Source organism: Oreochromis niloticus, linkage group LG15 (genome assembly GCF_001858045.2).
Source record: "Oreochromis niloticus isolate F11D_XX linkage group LG15, O_niloticus_UMD_NMBU, whole genome shotgun sequence".
In the NCBI taxonomy this organism is placed as follows: domain Eukaryota; kingdom Metazoa; phylum Chordata; class Actinopteri; order Cichliformes; family Cichlidae; genus Oreochromis; species Oreochromis niloticus.
In genome coordinates this window covers 33,990,849-34,009,279 of record NC_031980.2, presented here as the reverse complement: position 1 = coordinate 34,009,279, position 18,431 = coordinate 33,990,849, and the positions used below count along the sequence as shown (strand labels likewise).

The following is an 18,431-nucleotide window of genomic DNA, read 5'->3' as shown; positions in this document are numbered from 1 at the left end:
TTTTTTGGTGCTATAATGACACATGACTTAAAATTCAAATATGTCTATTCTATAAAAAGATTCCTGTAGGTTCAGTTTTGTTTCCTTTATGCTGACAAACTTAATTTAATAAAATATAAATGTATTTGTCTATTGATTTCTCAGAAAAAACACTCTTATTTGAAGAGATGTAGCTATGCCCATCTGTTGTCCATTGATACGTACAGCAATGCCACAGATGTTGAGTCCTTTAAAAAATGCTCGGCATAATTCTTTTTTGTAGCGCACGCTCAAAACATAACTTAACAGTCAACAACAAAAATCAAAACAGTAGTACTTTCAGTGATTTCTGCATTTTTTTCCAAACTTTCTGAGCGACTCAGAAACTTTTAAATGTTTTTCCCACGTTTAAATTGTTTCATTTGTAGATTTTTTTTTTAAAGAAGAAGAAGACTTTTTTCCTTGTTGACCTGCGTAGGACGTTTATGTGGAAACGCTTAAAGCGCACTCGACAGTCTACTGGGCTGGCTTATGTAAGGCTACATAAAGGCCTCTCTGAGGTGTTGGTGGTGTGAAAGACGGTGCTGGAGTCTGAGTGGGGTCAGACAGCTGAGTGGCAGCAGGAAAAAGCACATGTCATGTTTGTTTGGAGGCTCCTTTGTCACAGGCCACACCCCTCCCCCTTTTCCTGCCCTCCTCTTGGCCTTATTTAGCCCCCCGCCGTGTCACTCAGAGGTCAGGGTGAGCATCAACACAGTACATGCTGGCACACACACAAGCAACACAAGAACAGGCAGACACACGCATACACATACAGATTGCAATAGCATGGTAGAGTGCATCATAGATGGAAGTGCCTTGAAGGACCTGCTTCTCATTCTCTAGACCTCATTAGCTGCTGATTTATCTCCCCCTCCTTCCTCCTAATGCTCTAGGTGGGTGGATGGGGCGCATGTGTGTGTGAGTAAGTTTGTATGTGTGTGGGAAGAGGGTACTGTGTGAGAAAGAAAGAAATATTATGTGTATTTCCATGGATTAGTGCGGGTGTGTGTGCGTGTTTGAGAGATTAAGTCGGAAGGGTGGTATATTTTAGTGTGTGCGTGTGTGCTGGTCCGGAGGTGTCAACTATACACAGACTCTGTCATTCCACATTAGCCCACTGTGAGCACACTCGACCTGGGGTCAAACAGATTAATAAAAGATCACACACGCACACACAGAGCTGCTACCTGATTAAATATTCTGCAGCCCTGTGCTTCATAATCATGACAAGTACACACAGCGCTCTGGTTCACCATTATCCATTTAGCAAATTTTTTTGTCTTGTCTTGCAATAATCTGCTTAAACCCCCAGTGAGCTTATTATTGTCAAGGAAAAGTGCTTATAGCTGCGCAGAAAGGTAGGGTTTTAGAGAGATGCAAAATGTATTTTGCACGAGGAATTAATGGTGAAAAAAGGGGTTTTCCTTTGAGATGGATTCCTGCACATGATGTCTACTCTTTTATTTAAAGTTAGCGTTATTATTCATCAGATTGATGCTTTTGCAAACTTTTATCTGCACATTTTTAAAAAAAAAATAAAATAACTGGAACACAATTGTTTTGATCTGGAACAAAAGTGTGGTGAAAGCGTTAGGTTAAGGAGCAGCTCTGGTGCTAATACGACTACAACTCTCCCCTGCATAATTCATGGGCTCTTGGGGAATTCGTGTCTCAGGAGAAGAACCTTCTTTTTTTGTTGCCTTTACCTGACTCCCTCTACACTGTAGTCCCAGAAGACGATTAAGAGGAAAAAAGAAGAGGAGGGAGGGATACGTCAACATCGAGTGCCAGATTTTGAGCCACATGAAAATACGCAACAACCAAAGAACTAATCCATGTGTCTGTAATATGAACCCTGTGGATTTTTTTAAGTGTTTTTGAGTGTGGGTAACCTTGGTTTGGAGTTCCCTCACCTGTTCTCACGCTGACCCACATTTCCTGTGGAGCCTGACTTTAACTAACCTTTCTCTTCCTCCTTCCCGTAGATGTGAAGAACCTGGAGAATTTTCACCTGGTCGAGAGCGTCCAGGAGCAGGTCAACGCAGCGCTGCTGGACTACGTCATGTGCAACTACCCACAGCAAACGGACAAGTTTGGCCAGCTGCTCCTCCGGCTACCCGAGATACGAGCCATCAGCCTGCAAGCCGAAGAATACCTATACTACAAACACCTGAACGGCGACGTGCCCTGCAACAACCTGCTCATTGAAATGCTGCACGCCAAAAGAGCTTAGGAGGCGACTTTCCTACCCGCAGTGCAGCTGTGCAGTTTTGCAGCAGTCCAGAAACTCCAAATAATGCTTTCACCAAAACCAAACCTCCAGCTCACACTTGACTATGTGGTGACCTAGAGGATGGGGAGCAGAGTTTATATCGAGCTTTTTTTTTTTTGTGGTTCAAGTTACAACTTGAAGTGAACGAACACGTGCACAGAGACTCGTAACGTGCACAGACAAACAGCATTTGGATCCCTTTATTGTAGAAAGAAAAAAACCCAGTAAAAACTCAAAAAAGAAAAGTCGCTTTTCCTCAACCACAGACAGAAAAAGACAATGCTGAAAGGAAGAAAGAAAAAAAAACAAACACTTGAAGCAGAATCTGCATTTGACTCTACAAGATGATTTCTGATCATCTGCACAAGCAAGACTATCAGACTGTCAGACTGCAACTTTAAGAATTCAAGAGCCCACAAATGTTTTAGTGCTGGTAATGCCATTGAGAGGCTTTCTGTGCTGACAAAAAAAGGGAAGCTGAATAACACTGCCCATCTTTAAAAGAGCCTTGTGACTACAGCGGTGGCTTGTTTTGGTCAATGATTCTCTTCTGCGCTCTCTCAATAAAAACTGGCTTTTAGTTGCTGTTTGGTACTGTAAGGGCAAAATGACAAGCTGTCAACCAGGCAAGAGACTCTCAGCTACCATCACGTCTGTTTTTTTGTTGTTGTTTTTTTAACTCACAAAAAAAATGAGTGGCAGCTCGACCTAACTGAAAGGGAAGAACTGAAAGTTGAAAAATAAAAGTCAAATTTGTTAGCGAACAAAATGCTAAATGGGTGAATAAGAAGAAGACGTCTTTTTTTCTCTTGTAATTGAAGTCATTTGCTCCTCATGGTCGCCATGCAGTTCTCCTTTCCTATTCCATCTCTCCATGTTATGTTAGACTATGTACCTCAGAAAGACCAGTGTTAAATAAATTCAATTAACTAATGTCAGCTTAAATTGTATTTATAGCCCTGTTTCCCGCGAAAAAACAAACAAACAAACAAGAAAAAAAAAAGTCCACTATTTCACTAAAACTGGAACAAAACAAAATGTGGTTCTGGAGACGGAGAAGGAACGATCCTGCCTTTGTCCGAAAAGACCAAAGCCTGCTGCAGAACAGATGAAGGAAATGACAAATACCTTAATAATCAGTATTATAAGAGAAAAAAAAACATTGTGATGTCACAGTTATGTGAGTCTTGCCTTATTTCATTACCATGCTAGCTAACCGTGCAGATGTGAATGAAAATATGTACAAATATATAAATATATATATATAAATATATATATATATAAAAAGTATTAATGTTGTAAAAAATAAAAAAAAGAATAATTCAGCAGTTGTTTACATTCATGTGGTCAAATGGGAGAGAACTGTGATGACGCATAAATTGCAAAGCAATGATTTCCTAAAAAAAGAAAAAAAAAGAAAAAAGAAATTCATGAGAAAAAAAAGATCCTTCTGGTTTGCTTTCTTTGGTGTGTGTATAGTGTTTTATTTTTTTATTTGTTTTGAGCAGTACTTAAATTATGTCGTGAGACACTAAAATCAAGGAGGAATCACACTTAAAATATTAATTTCTGTGTCTGCTGGCATTCAAACATTTGTTTTATTTGGGGGGGTTTTTTAAGCATTGATGTCTGTGTAAGACTTCCTTTTAGCTTCCGACCTTTTTATTTGTAAAAGCCTTTTGCTTTTTTTTGTTTGTTTTTTATTTACAGTGCTTTGACATTTTTGATGTATAGTATGTCACTGGTTACGCTTAATAATGAAGATAATTTATTGCGTCGCTATATTTCCATCTTTGTGTTACATGACGTAAGGTGTCCACGCCGAAATAAATTTGTTTACTGTAGCATGTTCTTGTTTCGTTTCCATAAGTAGTTCAACGATGCAGGTCTGGAGCAAAAATAACAGGCTTTCCAATAAAAAAAAAAGAAAAAGAAAAGAAGGAAAAAAAGAAAAATAACACAAAAGAAAGAAAGAAAAATCACAAGTTTTCAGTCTTTTAAATGTTCATGCAAGTCTGTACATTGAAACAAGTATTGTGTTTAAGTGAGTAGGTGTGAAAGACGTCTGTGCCACGTTAAGTTTTACTTATTCACATCCTGCATCATTGTTCTGTCCAGTTTGCTCTTATACCAAAGACTGCATATTTCCCCTGTGAGCTGTGACTTCTATTATTGTGTCCCAAGTTAAGAAAAGCAGCTTAAAAAAACAACAAAAAAAAAAACACGGCAGCCTAAATTATTCTCTTGCCAAGTTTCTCCATATGTATAGTAGTTGTTTATCACAATGTCCCAACACTTACCTCCCACATCAACCTGTGCTGTGTTTTTTTTTTCTTTTTATCTTTACAGCATTTTGTTAATAAGTCATGGAATGAGCTAAAGTCTTTCAGTGGCATGTTTAATGTACAGAAAAGTCATTAAGTTATTTCTGAATCCGATCATTATTTTTGTCTTCTGGTCAGACAATCTTACCTCTCATTCACGTTCTCAAAGTCAGTGTTTAGGTTCTGCAGCTGCCTTGGACTTCATATACAGTTAGGTCCATAATTTGTTGGACAAAGGTGCAATTTTTGTAATTTCTGTACACAACAGTATAGATTTTAAATCAAACAATCGAGGATTGATTAAAGTGCAGACTTTCATCTTTAATTCAAGGAGTTTAACAAAAGTTTTGCATTAACTGATTATGACATGCCATTTTTATACAAAGAACCCCATTTTCAGAGGCTCAAAATTATTTGAACAAGCTAACATTTCAAATGCAAAGATTGTTTTTAATATGCGGATGAAAATCTTTTGCAGTCAACGACTGCCTGAAGTCTTGAACCAATGGACTTCCACCGATGAGATGCTCTGAAGGCCTTTACTCCAGCGACCTTCAGTTTTGTGGCATTTTTCTGAATCTAAGCAAAGACTATAGCCCAAATTCATCCTGCTACTTCTGCTACATCCTGCTCAGCAGTCACATCATCAATAAACGCTATGGACCCAGTTTCACTGCCACCCATACATGCTCATGCCATAACAACAGATAACATGAGCTGTTTCTCGCCTTCTCCATACTTATCTCTTCCCATCATTCTGGTACAAGCAAAACTTGGTTTCATCTCTTTAAATATTTTTTACAGTGTGCAGGTCTTTAAGATGTTTGCTGGAAGAGTCTCATCCGGCCTTCTCATTCGTGACTGTAACCAGTGGTTTGCACCTTGTTGTAAACCCTCCGTGTTTCCATTCATTCTGGGGTCTCTTGATAATACAAGTATTCATGACTTTTTTAGATGCGAAGTTATTTTTATTATTTACTGTGGAAAAAAATTCTGTCATCAACCAAGTTAGTTGTCTTCTTTGGTCTTTCAGGCCTTTTGCTGTCGCTGAGTGGGTCAGTGCATTCATTCTTTTTAAGAATGAACCAGACTGTTGATTTGAACACTGCTAAAGTCTCTCTGACAGAATTACTTTGTTTTGTCAGCCCAATGATGGACTCCCTCACTTGCACTGACACAAATTCTAATGAAAAGCTATAAAACACAAATTCAACAAACTTTAAACTTTAGATATTATGTCTGGTTCATTTGCCATAAAATAACAAAGAAACAGGCGACACCTGTCTGTGTAGCTGTGTGTCAGTCATTAAAGCTTGAGCCTCTGTAAATAGGAGACTATTTATAAAAAAATAGTTGTAATTCTTAAACAGTAAATGCAAATCTTTTGTTAAAGACCTTGAATTAAAGCTGAAAGCATGCACTTCAATCACATCTTTATCCTGCGATTTAAAATCCACAATAAACCTACGGACCTAATTGTAACACACAGTGAACTCCACAACTCATGTAGGCAACACAAGCCACTAATGTGGCAATGCATAAGTCCTGCTTTTTACTGCATGTTTGTTGTATCATCACTGCAGTCCTGCTCCAACACCTAAGACGATTATGTTTGGAGATATTCAAATAAATGGTCTGAGGAAGTGTTTCTGGTAACTTGACAGTGAGAAGTTATAATAAATGGTGTAAATTCCACCTGTTTGCTTCACAACACATTTTTGTAGAACACGTAGTGATTGTGAAACAGACTTGTACACAGGATTCAAACAACAACTACTTGTGTGCATTATATGCTCATCTGCACTGTCAACAGATGGAGACAAAAAATTTAAATGCTATTTGACTTTTTTCACCCTTTTGCTGACATTCTGAACGCTCCCATCACTTCCAGGTCCTGGGGAGTTTCTCTCAATGGGGCTAACTGAGTTTTTTCTCATATCTCAATAAATAATTCTTATGTTTATAACACCAGGTTCTCACTCCCTCTGCACACTAATGCTGCCCACTTCCACTTCGTTTGTTATTTTAGGGAAATTATGTGTATGATTGCAACGTGAGTACCTGTAGCAATGAGAAATAATTACATTGTTTTCCTGGATAAAAAAGACAAACATATTTAAAATCATTATGTACACATCATTAATTGTTCAGTTTAGATCATAACCATACACACATACATGAGGCGATACGTTATTATCCAAGGCGTCATAAAGGAAGTACAAATGAGGCTAACAATCAAGGACAATTTGGGGGGCAGATAAATGTCAAATAAGAAGTACAGAAACACCAAAAACATTATGGCAGATCAGTCTATGTGGACAAGATCATAGCTTTTCTGAGGTGTAGGGCTGCGGGGGAAACAGGAAGCAGAAAACTCGAGGTCCATGGGAACATGAAGACTGCAGCCAGGTGGCAAGGCATCCACTTCTGAAGCAGGCAGCTCCTAAATGAAGGAGAGGGATGGGTAAGTGGGAAATTTCTTTCGGGAAGCAGTACTTATCTATACTGTAACAATGCAACACAAATGGTAACTCTCGTTTCATGCTGGGAGGCAGATGAAGTACAGTATCTAGTGCTTTGTCACTGAAGTTAGTCGAAACTGGCGGAAGAGCCCAAAACGTGCTGTCCAAAATGCAACTACAACAAAAAACATTTTGAATATCACGCATCCTGTGAGTCCTGTGAGTTACTTTGTCACGTTTCCTAGTATGACACTAATATCATTTACTCTTGACCCTCCTGCATGTCTATAGTATTCATCTATCCATGTTTATGCCCCACTATTAAATTACTGTTGTTACAACATTTGCAACAATTTTTAACAATATTACAAACGGATGCAATCGCCAATCATTTCTAACTATTGTGTACAGTACAACGTTTTAAAATGAAACCCTTTAGTCATTATTGAGTGACTGAATGAACGATAATTAAGGTCTACAGTTGAGGTCTCAAAGTTAAATACAGAGAAGAAGCGATTAAATTGTAAAAAGCTGTCCTGCTCACTCGTGCTCAACAGCCTTCAGCAGCACAATATTCACATTAAAGCACGATTTTACTGTTACAATGTGAATCTAGACATGAGGTTGATAAATGATCTAAAGAGCTGTACTTTGGCAGCAAGTGTAATTTTGTGCAAATACTCATCAAGTCCTTTTTATTTTTGTCTTTTTACTCCCCACACGACATGATCTGCCATGAGTTTGATCCACCTTGCAGTTCTCTCTGCCTTCTAGCCAACCTTTCTCTCTCCCCATCCCTCTCTTAGGTTCATTAATCTCTTCTCATGTTTTCTTAAAGATACATACATAATTTCTAAACTGAAGAAGAAGTTGTTGAACAGTCACTAGTGCTTTTCTACATTTTTAGAAAATAAAAAATTCAGCAACAAAGCCAAGAGGTTTCTTAAGAGCCTTTTGTAAATACCAAACTTTTAACAGGCTATTAGTTTTAATTTCTTCCTACGATGCAACTGATATGAGGGATCATTTAATTGCTGAGGCGGTAAAGATAATACCGTCTGTGTTCACACGCAGCATTAAAGATGCTGGTCACAGATGAGCAAGCGGCCAGCTCGATTCCCCTCACACAGCATTGCAATCCTCACTTGGAGCTTGGCTTTCAGTGCTTGGCCTCCTGTCTGTAAATGTGTTAAACCTGCTTTCACTCGCCCTGAATTTGTATAAATAATGTATATACATTTATCCACAGACTCTAACAAGTGCAGCCTCAGGTGAAAATACTCAGAAATGCATGCTATGTGCATCCCCGAAGGTGGACATCAGCTCCAAACCAACCAACTCAAAAGATAACCACACAGAGAGCAAGAAAAAAAATACAAATGAATAACTTGCCAAAAGCAACATAAACACACATACAGTTTTTTTTATTTATTTATTTTAAATCTCTCTCACACACAGTGCTGTCAGTTTCTAAACAAGTTTTCCTTTCCGTCACACAAACAGCCCCAAGTTGTGTCTGCTAGTGTTATGTGAAGCTTTTAAACTCTGGAACCACATCACTCGAATTTACCGAGATGCGCTTGTATGTTTCCCTGCATTGTCAAGCACAGTCAAAGAGAAAGAGATTGAGGGCACGAGGAGAGAAAAAAAGAAAGAAAGAAAGAGAGAAAGAAAGCTATTGGATGGGTTCCAAGACTGCAAGAAAACGTGCAACTGAATGCTGGAATAAGCAAATTTGATATTCAGTCCAGTTTCAGGCAGGCCCGGAGGCTCGACAGGCCGGAGACAAGCACAACCACTAAATAAAATTAATCAGTGACTTTACGAGAGAGCTGAACTTTTACTGTATGCTTGGTCTTAATTATTTGTCTTTATTAAAAACACATAATGACAGCTGTGAGTTTGAATTAAATATCTACAGCCACATGTACCGACTCAGTCATTGTATATCATTAGACCAAAAGTAGGCAGTAGTTTACCCTCTTATCAGAAACTTTGCATTTTACTACTGGAGCAACTGAAAAAAAAAGCCCCCTCTTCCCCCAATGTCGATTAACGAGTGATCAAATTTACTCCCTGTAAAGTAGTTCTGGCAGCAACAATACTTTAAAGGGAAATAAAAACGAACTTACTTTAACCATTGAAAAAGACTTTTTGGCACATTGTACCATCTTAAATTCTGAGTACAACGTTGTGTGATTTTAACCTTTTTAACCTTTCCTTTTTATCCAACCAGGGTCGCCTGATCATCGGTGCAAAAGCAGAGCACAAAGACATTTTAAGTTTAAAACGAACTAAACAGCAAAAGAAAAACCCTCTCCAAAAAGGTCATGAAAACTGATATTAGCTTTTTATATATTCACCTCATATAAGAAGAAAGGGAGTTCTTACATGTTAAAGGCTGTTTAAAAATTTAAGGGGAAAGGTTTTATTGATCACTTATATTTATTCATCTGCTTCAACTCTAAAGCATAAAAAACAAAGAGGATAAAAAAGGAAACAACTCTTTAGAGAGGCAATTAGCCTACGTTGCAATCACTTACACCAAACAGCGACTGGAGGAGCCATTGTTTGGCGGCCTGATGGACAAACTTTAAAAATGTAAAGATCAAATTAATAGGCAAGCACTGTTAAAGGGAACTCACAATTATTATGCAAAAGCCTCACTGTGGCATGCAAAACAAATACACTAAGGTTTGGAGATGGAATGGTTCGAAGGCCGCTGCCGTTTCATTTCAAAGCATGCATTATACATCATTGTGCATAAAGAGGAAGCCTACAGCATTATGATGTTTTTTCCACGATGATTATCCTTTATTAGTCATTAAAAAGAGATCAGGAGAGAGAGAGGAAAAAAATACAACTTTTAAGCACCTGAACCTCGCTGCCAGCATTCCATTAATTGCCTGCACAATGGGGAGAGCCTTTGGAGATTTTTCAATTTCAAAAAATGAGGAGCATGCATTCAGTCGTGCTCATGTTATACCGGCACTTAAATCCTACAGAGCTCACATAAAAAAGGACTCAAGGTTGCATCCGATTGAAAGCCTCCAACTACAGCCACTTTAGAAATCCATTTAGCAAGCGGGGGGTTAGAACATCTAATTCAAACAGAGTCGCCCTGTTAAAACGGTTGCACCAATGTCTTTTAAAAACACACACACACTTTCAGGCACACACTTTTCTCCTGTGTTTGCTTGGCTCTATTGTAAGCAAGATGAACCTGGCACACAGAGAGATGGCAAGACACAAAGAATTAATCATGCCAGACCTCAGCCAAGTGGCGAAGGTGAATGCTGGTGAATAACTACATGTGGAATCTTGACCTTTGCGTGAACATTATCAAAAAGAGTCCTCTATGGGAGCTACAAAAAGAGGTATGTGGCATCTGTAATGACATGACAACCTGAATATCACGACACTGTTCCTCTTCTGCAGAGTTCTGGGTAAAGCGACTGTTTTCGTAGGAAAAATCCAGACAAATATGTATGTTTTTGCTATGACCTCCAAGCATTTCTTAGTGAGACAGACAAAAGATGATTAAAATAATAATAATAATAATAATTAAAAAATTTAATTAAAAAAAAATTACAGAAAAAGGAGCAAGAAGAAAATTGTACTTGCTGTACATAGATGTTTTTTTAACCTGTCTGATAATTTTGCACAGTGGATTCTTGGGCCATTTCGAGTCATTGTAATTTAAATTTTTACTTTTAACACCCCTCGTATAGTTGTGGTCCCTACAATATGCCTGGAAACATGCTGACATGTCTCAGCTGAGTCAGTGTGACGTGTGCAGTAGCTTTTGCTCTGACTGTAAAACTATAAATCTGTGTGTGGCTTACACACTGCAGTTTGGCCATCCGTCTTCAAGCAACAATCCCCGTCTGTCCCTCAATCTACAGTCTGTCTCTGCACTCCCAGTTCCGGTGCAGCTGTTTTCTGACTGGTGGTTACGCCGTTTCATTATATTTCAACTTTTCTTCTACCCGCTGCCGTTTTCTGATGGTCTTCTGGTAATTGTGACTGTGTCATGATTGTGGTTGTCACCTGACATATCATGCTGGATGCTGCATCTAACAACAGAGCTTTCAAAATGGTAGTCAATTTTCCAAACAAAGGTAATGAATTTCTGTGGCATAATACGCCAATTTCTAAGGTAGTAAACAAAAGTAAGGCTGCTTACAATTACCAGTGACTGGACTGTGCCAGAGAAAAAAAATCATGGTTGAAAACTTGTCTGCATGAATGCTGAAAAAAAGCATGCATCTGGTAAATTAAAAATTGCTCATCATAGCCTGAGTTCCAGCTCTAATGGCCAGGAACGTTCCTCCACATGGAAGTAGGGTCAGTTTATAACAGAAGTTTATAAATCTAGCACAAAGGTAAGGAAATATGTTTTTGGTCTTTGTTCTAAGCAGCATCTAGTCCTCACATGCGGATCACCAGCTCTCTGTGCTTTGAGAGGCTTCAGTGGTGACAAGCCTTGTTTTATCAGTGAGGGAGATGCCATTTGATTGATTGAGTGGCCACTCTATTCATAGGTTTGCGGCCCTCATTCATTAGCACAACAGTGTAGGATATGAGAAAGGACAGAGGGAAAAAAAAAATATATATATATATATATATATATATATATATTATCACACATCCAAAGATGTGTGACCACCCAGCAATAGCCTTGATCTGGGGACCATTGTCATATTTGCACATACACTTTTTACAATGTAAACATGCACTATACTTGAGATATAGTTTATTATAATCCCAGAGGAAATATTTCAGTGGACAGCAAAACAATAGACAAAAAAGCATTCTTCTTCCATCAAAACAACTTCAGAGTTTGGAGGCTTGGTGTAACACAAATGAAGAATGTGCATCATAACTCAAAAAGTACTGTTTATTTTAGCATACAGCACCACAGACATTTGACAAAAATACAAGATTCTGCTTAAATTTATCATGTGTTTGTCTCTATCTCTACTAACATGTGTTTTCACAGACAGATTTAGCCCTTCTCTAGACACACATCTACAGGTCTGTTGGTGAAATCAATATCAAAACCCTTTAGAAGCCTGAATCAAGCAGAAAGAAACTTTTCTTTCATCTTTCACTCCCTTCGTGCCTCTTTTCTTTCCTTCAGTGTCTCAGAGCACAACTGACAATTGCTGGCAGGCCTTCAGATGCAAACAGCTGCTCTCACATTGTCACTGTGATGGGAAACTGATTATTTAGTCTGCTGTCCCTCTCTTGAGACAGCAGCAGTTTCTCTAAGCTACTAAGACTCTTAAGAGGTTCAGTCCTTTGCCAGAGGCAGCAGTAACACTGTAATGAAGCTCCTATGAAGCAACACCACAGCCTTAAACATAGCTAAGTAAAATTAGGAGTATAATCCCCATGGAAGATCTTTGGGGAACATCCCCTCAGCATCTGTTCGACACTAGCTCTGTTTTATAAAGACCAGAAGTCAAGTTAACAGAGGAAAGGCTGCCTATCATCACCTAGAGTTCTAAGGCTGTCAAAGGTTGAGCTCAATCTATTACAGTAAATCACTAATTTATCATTTCAGAAGTATTAAATCGTTAATGACATAAGTATGTTTTTTTTACAGATTCTGTGCTTTGTGGTTGATAGTGAGGATAGTGAAAAGTTTTGAGTGTAAAGTTTTTGCGTGGGCATTGTTGGATGTTATTACTATGCTTGGCACTGGACATCAAGGCAGCTGCTACCCTCATCACCAGACCACAGCCTACCCCAAACACCAGACCATGACCTAGCCCTACGTAGCTGTGAATGCTGTGTTTTGCCTCCTTAGATTTCCAATCAAGTTACTGTATCAATTTGACAAAATTCCCAAAATAGCCTTCTAACTGTACTACACCACAAATAACACAGCATCCTATAGTGGTGAGTTGGTGTGTCCTTTTTTTTCGCAGTGTGCACAACACAGCTTTTCAATGAAGAATACATGAGCAAAGCTAACAGTCTGCCCAGCTGTTTATTGAGTGTTTAACCACGGATAACAAGAAATAAAGGTGAGCAAATAGCTGACACCCTAGAAGTTGAACATTTACATGAAAACATAATGAAATACATTTAAGACAACTTCTTGTATATTTGGGTGGTTTTTTTTTTCATTGCATCTTAAATTTTGACTCTAATCATTGCTGTCTGTGGTTAATTTTAGTCTGGCAAAAAGCCACCACATGGCAGTCTGCACCACTGTCGAGTAATATGCACCTCTTAATGTCACAAAGTCACTTTAAATCTTTAAAATCATTTTAAGCTACATAAGCCTTCCAAACTCAGGATAATAGTGTCAGGACTGTGCATTTGTCATTCATGAACACCACATTACTACAAGCTATAAAATAAATGGACGAGACAAACCAAATTGGCTGGGTTAGACAATCACAGCAAAGGTGCCCTTGGGCAAAGCATTTAAAACCATTTATGTATTGAAGTCAAAATGACAGGGTGTGTATATGTATGAACTTTAACAAAACATGGTGGTATGGAAACTATGCCACAAATCCTGAGAAAGATGCTAAGAAAGACATTTTTTTCTGTAACAAACTACGGGTGAAAAAAATGAAGACAAAATAATAAAAATGTCTTACTGAGGTGTTGGACCATTGCATGCTGTAAGAACAGTTCCAGTGCATCTTGACATTTATTCTAAAAACCTCTGGAAGTAGGCTTGATTTATGGAACACCATTTGTCCGACAGATATTATCCCACTGTGTATTATGTTGGCGATTGTGGAAAGCACTGTTTATTCATATGTCTTCTGTCCCTTCACTCCCAACAAGTTATGACAGATGGCTGACTCTCCCTAAGCCTGATTCTGCCTGTTTAAAAAGAGTTTTTCCTTCCCACTGTCGCTAAATAGTAGCTCATTGGGGATTGACTGATTATTGGGGTTTTCTCTCTATTACCATAGGGTTATACAATAGAAGGTGCCTTGAGGCAACTTGCTGTATTTTGGCACTACAGAAAGAGGAAAAAAGGTGATTTACATGACTTTGGACATGACTTGTTTGTTGGTGTCAGACAGGCTGGTATGAGGTTTTTGGAAAATACTGGAATTTTCCCACACAACCATTTCTACAGAGAGTGGTCTGAAAAAGAGAAAACATCCAGTGAGCAACAGTTCTCTGGCTGAAAATGCTTTGATGATCTCAGAAACCAGAGGAGAATGGCCAAACTGCTAAAAGGAGGTCAACAGTAATTCAAATAACCACTCATTACAACCAGCTTATGCAGAAGAGCATCTCAACATGTCTCAAAGCAGATGGGGTACAGCAGCAGAAGACCACACACGAGAGTCACTCTTATTATCTAAGAACAGGAAACTGGTTCACCCAAAATCAGACAACAGAAGATTTTTTTTTTTAATTACGTGGTCTGATAAGTCAATGTCTGCTGTTGTATTTGGATGCTAGGATCAGCATTTGGTGTAAACGAAATGAAAGCATGGATTCCTCTTGCCTTATATCAATGGCTGACGCTGGTGGTGATGGTTTGGGGGATATTTGCTTAGGTTTTTAGTACCAACTGAGCATCATTTAAATGCCACAGCCTACCTGAGTATTGTTGCTGACCATGTCCACCTCCATCCCTTTATAACCATAGTAAGCATATTTTCTGATGGCTGCTTCAAGCAGGGTAACGCGCCATGCCACAAAGCCCAAACTGGTTTCTTGAGTATGCCAATGAGTTCACTCTACTCAAATGACCTCCACAGGCACTCTGAATACAGCAGAGCACCTTTGAGATGTGGTGGGATCTGTAGCAATGTTTGATGCTATCATGTCAATATCAACCAAGACCTCTGACAAATGTTTCCAGCACCTTGTTGAATCTGTGCCACAATTCAGAATTAAGGCAGTTCAGAAGGCAAAACCTGGGACTACCAAAGTGTAACTAATGAAGTAGTCATTGAGTGTAATCAATAAAAAAATCTTTGACAGAAGTTTATTTTGGTTGAACCTGTATAGCTGTTCAACTGAGGTGTAACTGCAAAGACCATGGAGTAAGATTTACATGATTTTCATACTTGTCCGATCAGTCAGATGCCCTCATTCACCTTACTGCCTTCCTCAATGGACCACTATAGACCACTCTGTGGGGCACAGGTTTGGTTCCCTCTAATTTGAATCTTTCTACATTTTCAGTATTACAAAAGATTATTCCTAAAAAATGTATCTGTATGTGTGTGTAAGTGGGTTTTCTGTCTTGTTTTATGGGAGTTCATCCTAGCTGACATTTTACAAGTGGGAGTGTCTCAGAGCCTTACAGTGCATATCAAGCTGAGAGCCTAATATGAGGTATGTAAGTTGAGGTAAGGCTGTGTGAAGCCCGAGGCTGTGAACACCAAACAGGGCAGCGGTAAGATCAATACTGGCTCTGCCACAGATGTACGAGAAAGGGGTGGTAGACGGCAGAGAGATGCTTCCTGATAGACCTGCGTTGGTCAGTAATGCACATATGCTTTTATTCAGATATATGATTATCATGTCTGACATCTACTTCTTGTAATGTTCAATAATCTTGAGGGGTAAAGTTAAATATAATGTTATCAAAGTCTTTAGGTTTAAAGGAGACATGACTAATAACTTATTCTGTGTGCCACCACCCAATATGCCACTTTGTTACAAACAATATCACCTATTTCCCTTTGATTATGAAAATACTGTTTAAAAACTAAAACTTGAAAACCTAATTATAGATGTCGAAGATAACTGCAGCCAGCTGCAAAGTGCTTTTTAATGCCAACCGGTTATATATTTTTTTTAAATTCCAACTTTTGGGTGCAGGACAGACACGCCCAGAGTAGGCAAATAAGAAACAGACATTCCCAACTGATAAAAATGTCAGTTGGAATTTGTAAAAACTTATAAATAATGGATGCTCCAAGTAGGCAGGGGAGCATCTTCAATGAGCCCAGAGTGCAGAGCATGCTTTCTCATCTCCACACCGAGGAGCCATCTTAATGACGGCGCCCGGAGACCTACCGGTCTCTATCAATCCCCCCACCCACCCACCCAATTTCCCTCAACCCACCCATCGCACCCCCCCATAAAGCCCATCTATGCTCCCGACCACAAGATACCGTGCAGAGGGGAACATGAGCTCTTAAATTAAACATTGACAGCAGCGGCCGCTGCCTGTTTTAGGCAAATCAGCAGAAAATGAAACAAACAGGGCACCTCAGGAAGATCCATGTGTGTGCAATTGAGACAATTTGGGGGTGTGGAGGAAGTCTCTTAAGTCTTGTGGAGAGAATAAAACGTAAATAATGTCACAACAGTGTGTTTGCTTAGTGAATATCTGCTTATTTGTGTTTTGTGGATTAAAGTAGACAGCTTCGATTTGGTATACAGGAAGAAGGAGAGAAAAGACAGAACTGGAAAATGTAAGTGGACTGCACTTATGAAGCCCTTTTATACCTTAAAGGACAAAGCAATTTACAATTTACACATCAAGATGCAGACATGCATGTCATGCACATGCACTGAAGTCGAGTTCAGTGTCTTGCTCAAGGAGGAGCCAACCCTAGACAGGTATTTTGCTCAAGATAATGGCAATGAGCTTCATAACATCCTGCATCATCAGGTCTGGGGTTGAACCATGACGGTGGATGAGTTAGGAACCACTATACCCCTCTCCTGACCTGCATTCAGACATAAACAGGAAATTGCTTTCAGGAAGGAAGTCATATTTTTTACAGCTGTGCCCTGAGATGAGCACAACACTATATGAGAGCTGCATTTCTAATATCTGTAGAAGACTTGCACTAGATATCGGAAATGAGCCACAAAGTATCAAACAGACAAAAGCGACTACCAAGACAGAGTGAGACTAGTGTTTTTGTTCTGGATGAAAACTCCGGTCATTGTCTTTTTCTGCAACCGTTTTCCTGTCCTTTCCTGCATTAGCCACAGAAGAACTTTGGTCTCTTTGTTTTTGTTTTTGGATTAAGATCAAGGCGCTGGATCCAGACAGGGCTTATGATCTGTCAGCATACATGGATTTATATGCCACTTACATCCTATGATTCCCATCGCATCTGCAACTTAAAGCAATAAGACTGGTAGGCTGGACATACGCTGTAGGGCATCAGCTCCTACTACTGAAGCAAATTTACAATTCTAAATGAGCCCTCTAGTCTCTTTTCTTTGTTATTGATATTAATTAGTTGAGTTTATCAACGCTACTGCTTAGAAATGAATAACCGAATAACTTGCAATTTTATATGGACATATACACACATCTTTGTGCATGTGTGTGTGCTGATAGGTGGAAGCTGAGGATGGTGGGGCAAGCAGTTCAGAGTCCTAAAGGAAGTGATTTAATGTCCAAAAAGACATGCACTTGTTTTTGCTTTGTCTCTTTCCTGTTTTGTTCTGATAGGGACTTCCTTTCCCCAGTGGGGGTGGATACTGTGTCATCCGTGCATCCATCCCATCGACCACTCACGGAAATGTCCGTGCTGCCATCCAATCCCAGGAAAGGAAAAAAAAATCCAATTTATCATAGTAACAAAATAGTTGTGTGGCACTTGTAAAAAGGAAAAAGATGAGAGACCATGAGGGAGAAGACGTTTATGTTTGTAACACTGTATGCACCAGTGTGTAAATCTATTAAGAATATTCTGAATCTACACTACATTTGGGCTTGGGGAGTTAGAGTGCTTAACCCCAGCGATGGTAACATGAGGATGATCTCTTCCTGTCTGCCACAGTATCTCTATGACCAACTCCCTTCCTTCCCGCCTAAACTGAGATACAGCCACATGTGTCCAAACACGTGCAAGTGTTATCACAATTATGACACCCCTCCTAAAAAACAAATCTACCTCCCTAGCTGTTGCTCAAACCTGAAACATATGTTAATCTTGCTTCCCTAATGTTTGGCATTAAATGGCAAAAAGGTACAAGCTTTACAATTGCAATACTTTTTTTCACATTAGTTATTTTTTCCTATAATTCGGAATATTTAATATTCCCTTTAATTGTTTTATTAAAAGTTCTCAAAAAAAAAAAACAATGCCACAGAGAGAACTTACTTCAAAGCGCGTAAGGAGGATAGCCACATGGTCTTGATAGTGAGAGGATCCAGTCCTGTGACCTTAAATTAATAGCACTCTCTAAACAATCAGGAGAACAAGTCGCCCCAAATACGAGTGAATCACAGATCAAAATATATAAACTACATCTCAAAGGTGTTGGAGTTTGCTTTGATGACATTTCTTATTGACTTTTATGGTTTTTTGATCGAGCAGCTGCTGAAGACTTTTTGGGATGACCATGGGCTATAGTGCTATTACATTAGAGATGAATAAGTTG

At 39.0% G+C, this 18,431-nt stretch overlaps 2 protein-coding genes across 4 annotated transcripts in view; one reads left to right on the top strand and one right to left on the bottom strand.

The window, feature by feature from the left end:
* Window positions 1-3,222, top strand: part of nr5a2 (nuclear receptor subfamily 5, group A, member 2) — a 65,655-nt gene extending 62,433 nt beyond the window's left edge. The window contains exon 7 of the mRNA XM_003449009.5: window positions 2,007-3,222. Within this exon, the coding sequence (XP_003449057.1) occupies window positions 2,007-2,254 (248 nt within the window). The 3' untranslated portion in view covers window positions 2,255-3,222. The remainder of the gene's footprint in view (window positions 1-2,006) is intronic.
* A 587-nt stretch (window positions 3,223-3,809) lies between these two features.
* LOC102082324 (adhesion G-protein coupled receptor D2) overlaps window positions 3,810-18,431 on the bottom strand; it is an 89,534-nt gene continuing 74,912 nt past the window's right edge. For all 3 annotated transcript variants that reach the window (XM_005453953.4, XM_025898948.1, XM_005453956.4), the window contains one exon: window positions 3,810-7,060. In XM_005453953.4, coding sequence (XP_005454010.1) covers window positions 6,923-7,060 — 138 coding nt within the window. In that variant the 3' untranslated portion in view covers window positions 3,810-6,922. The remainder of the gene's footprint in view (window positions 7,061-18,431) is intronic.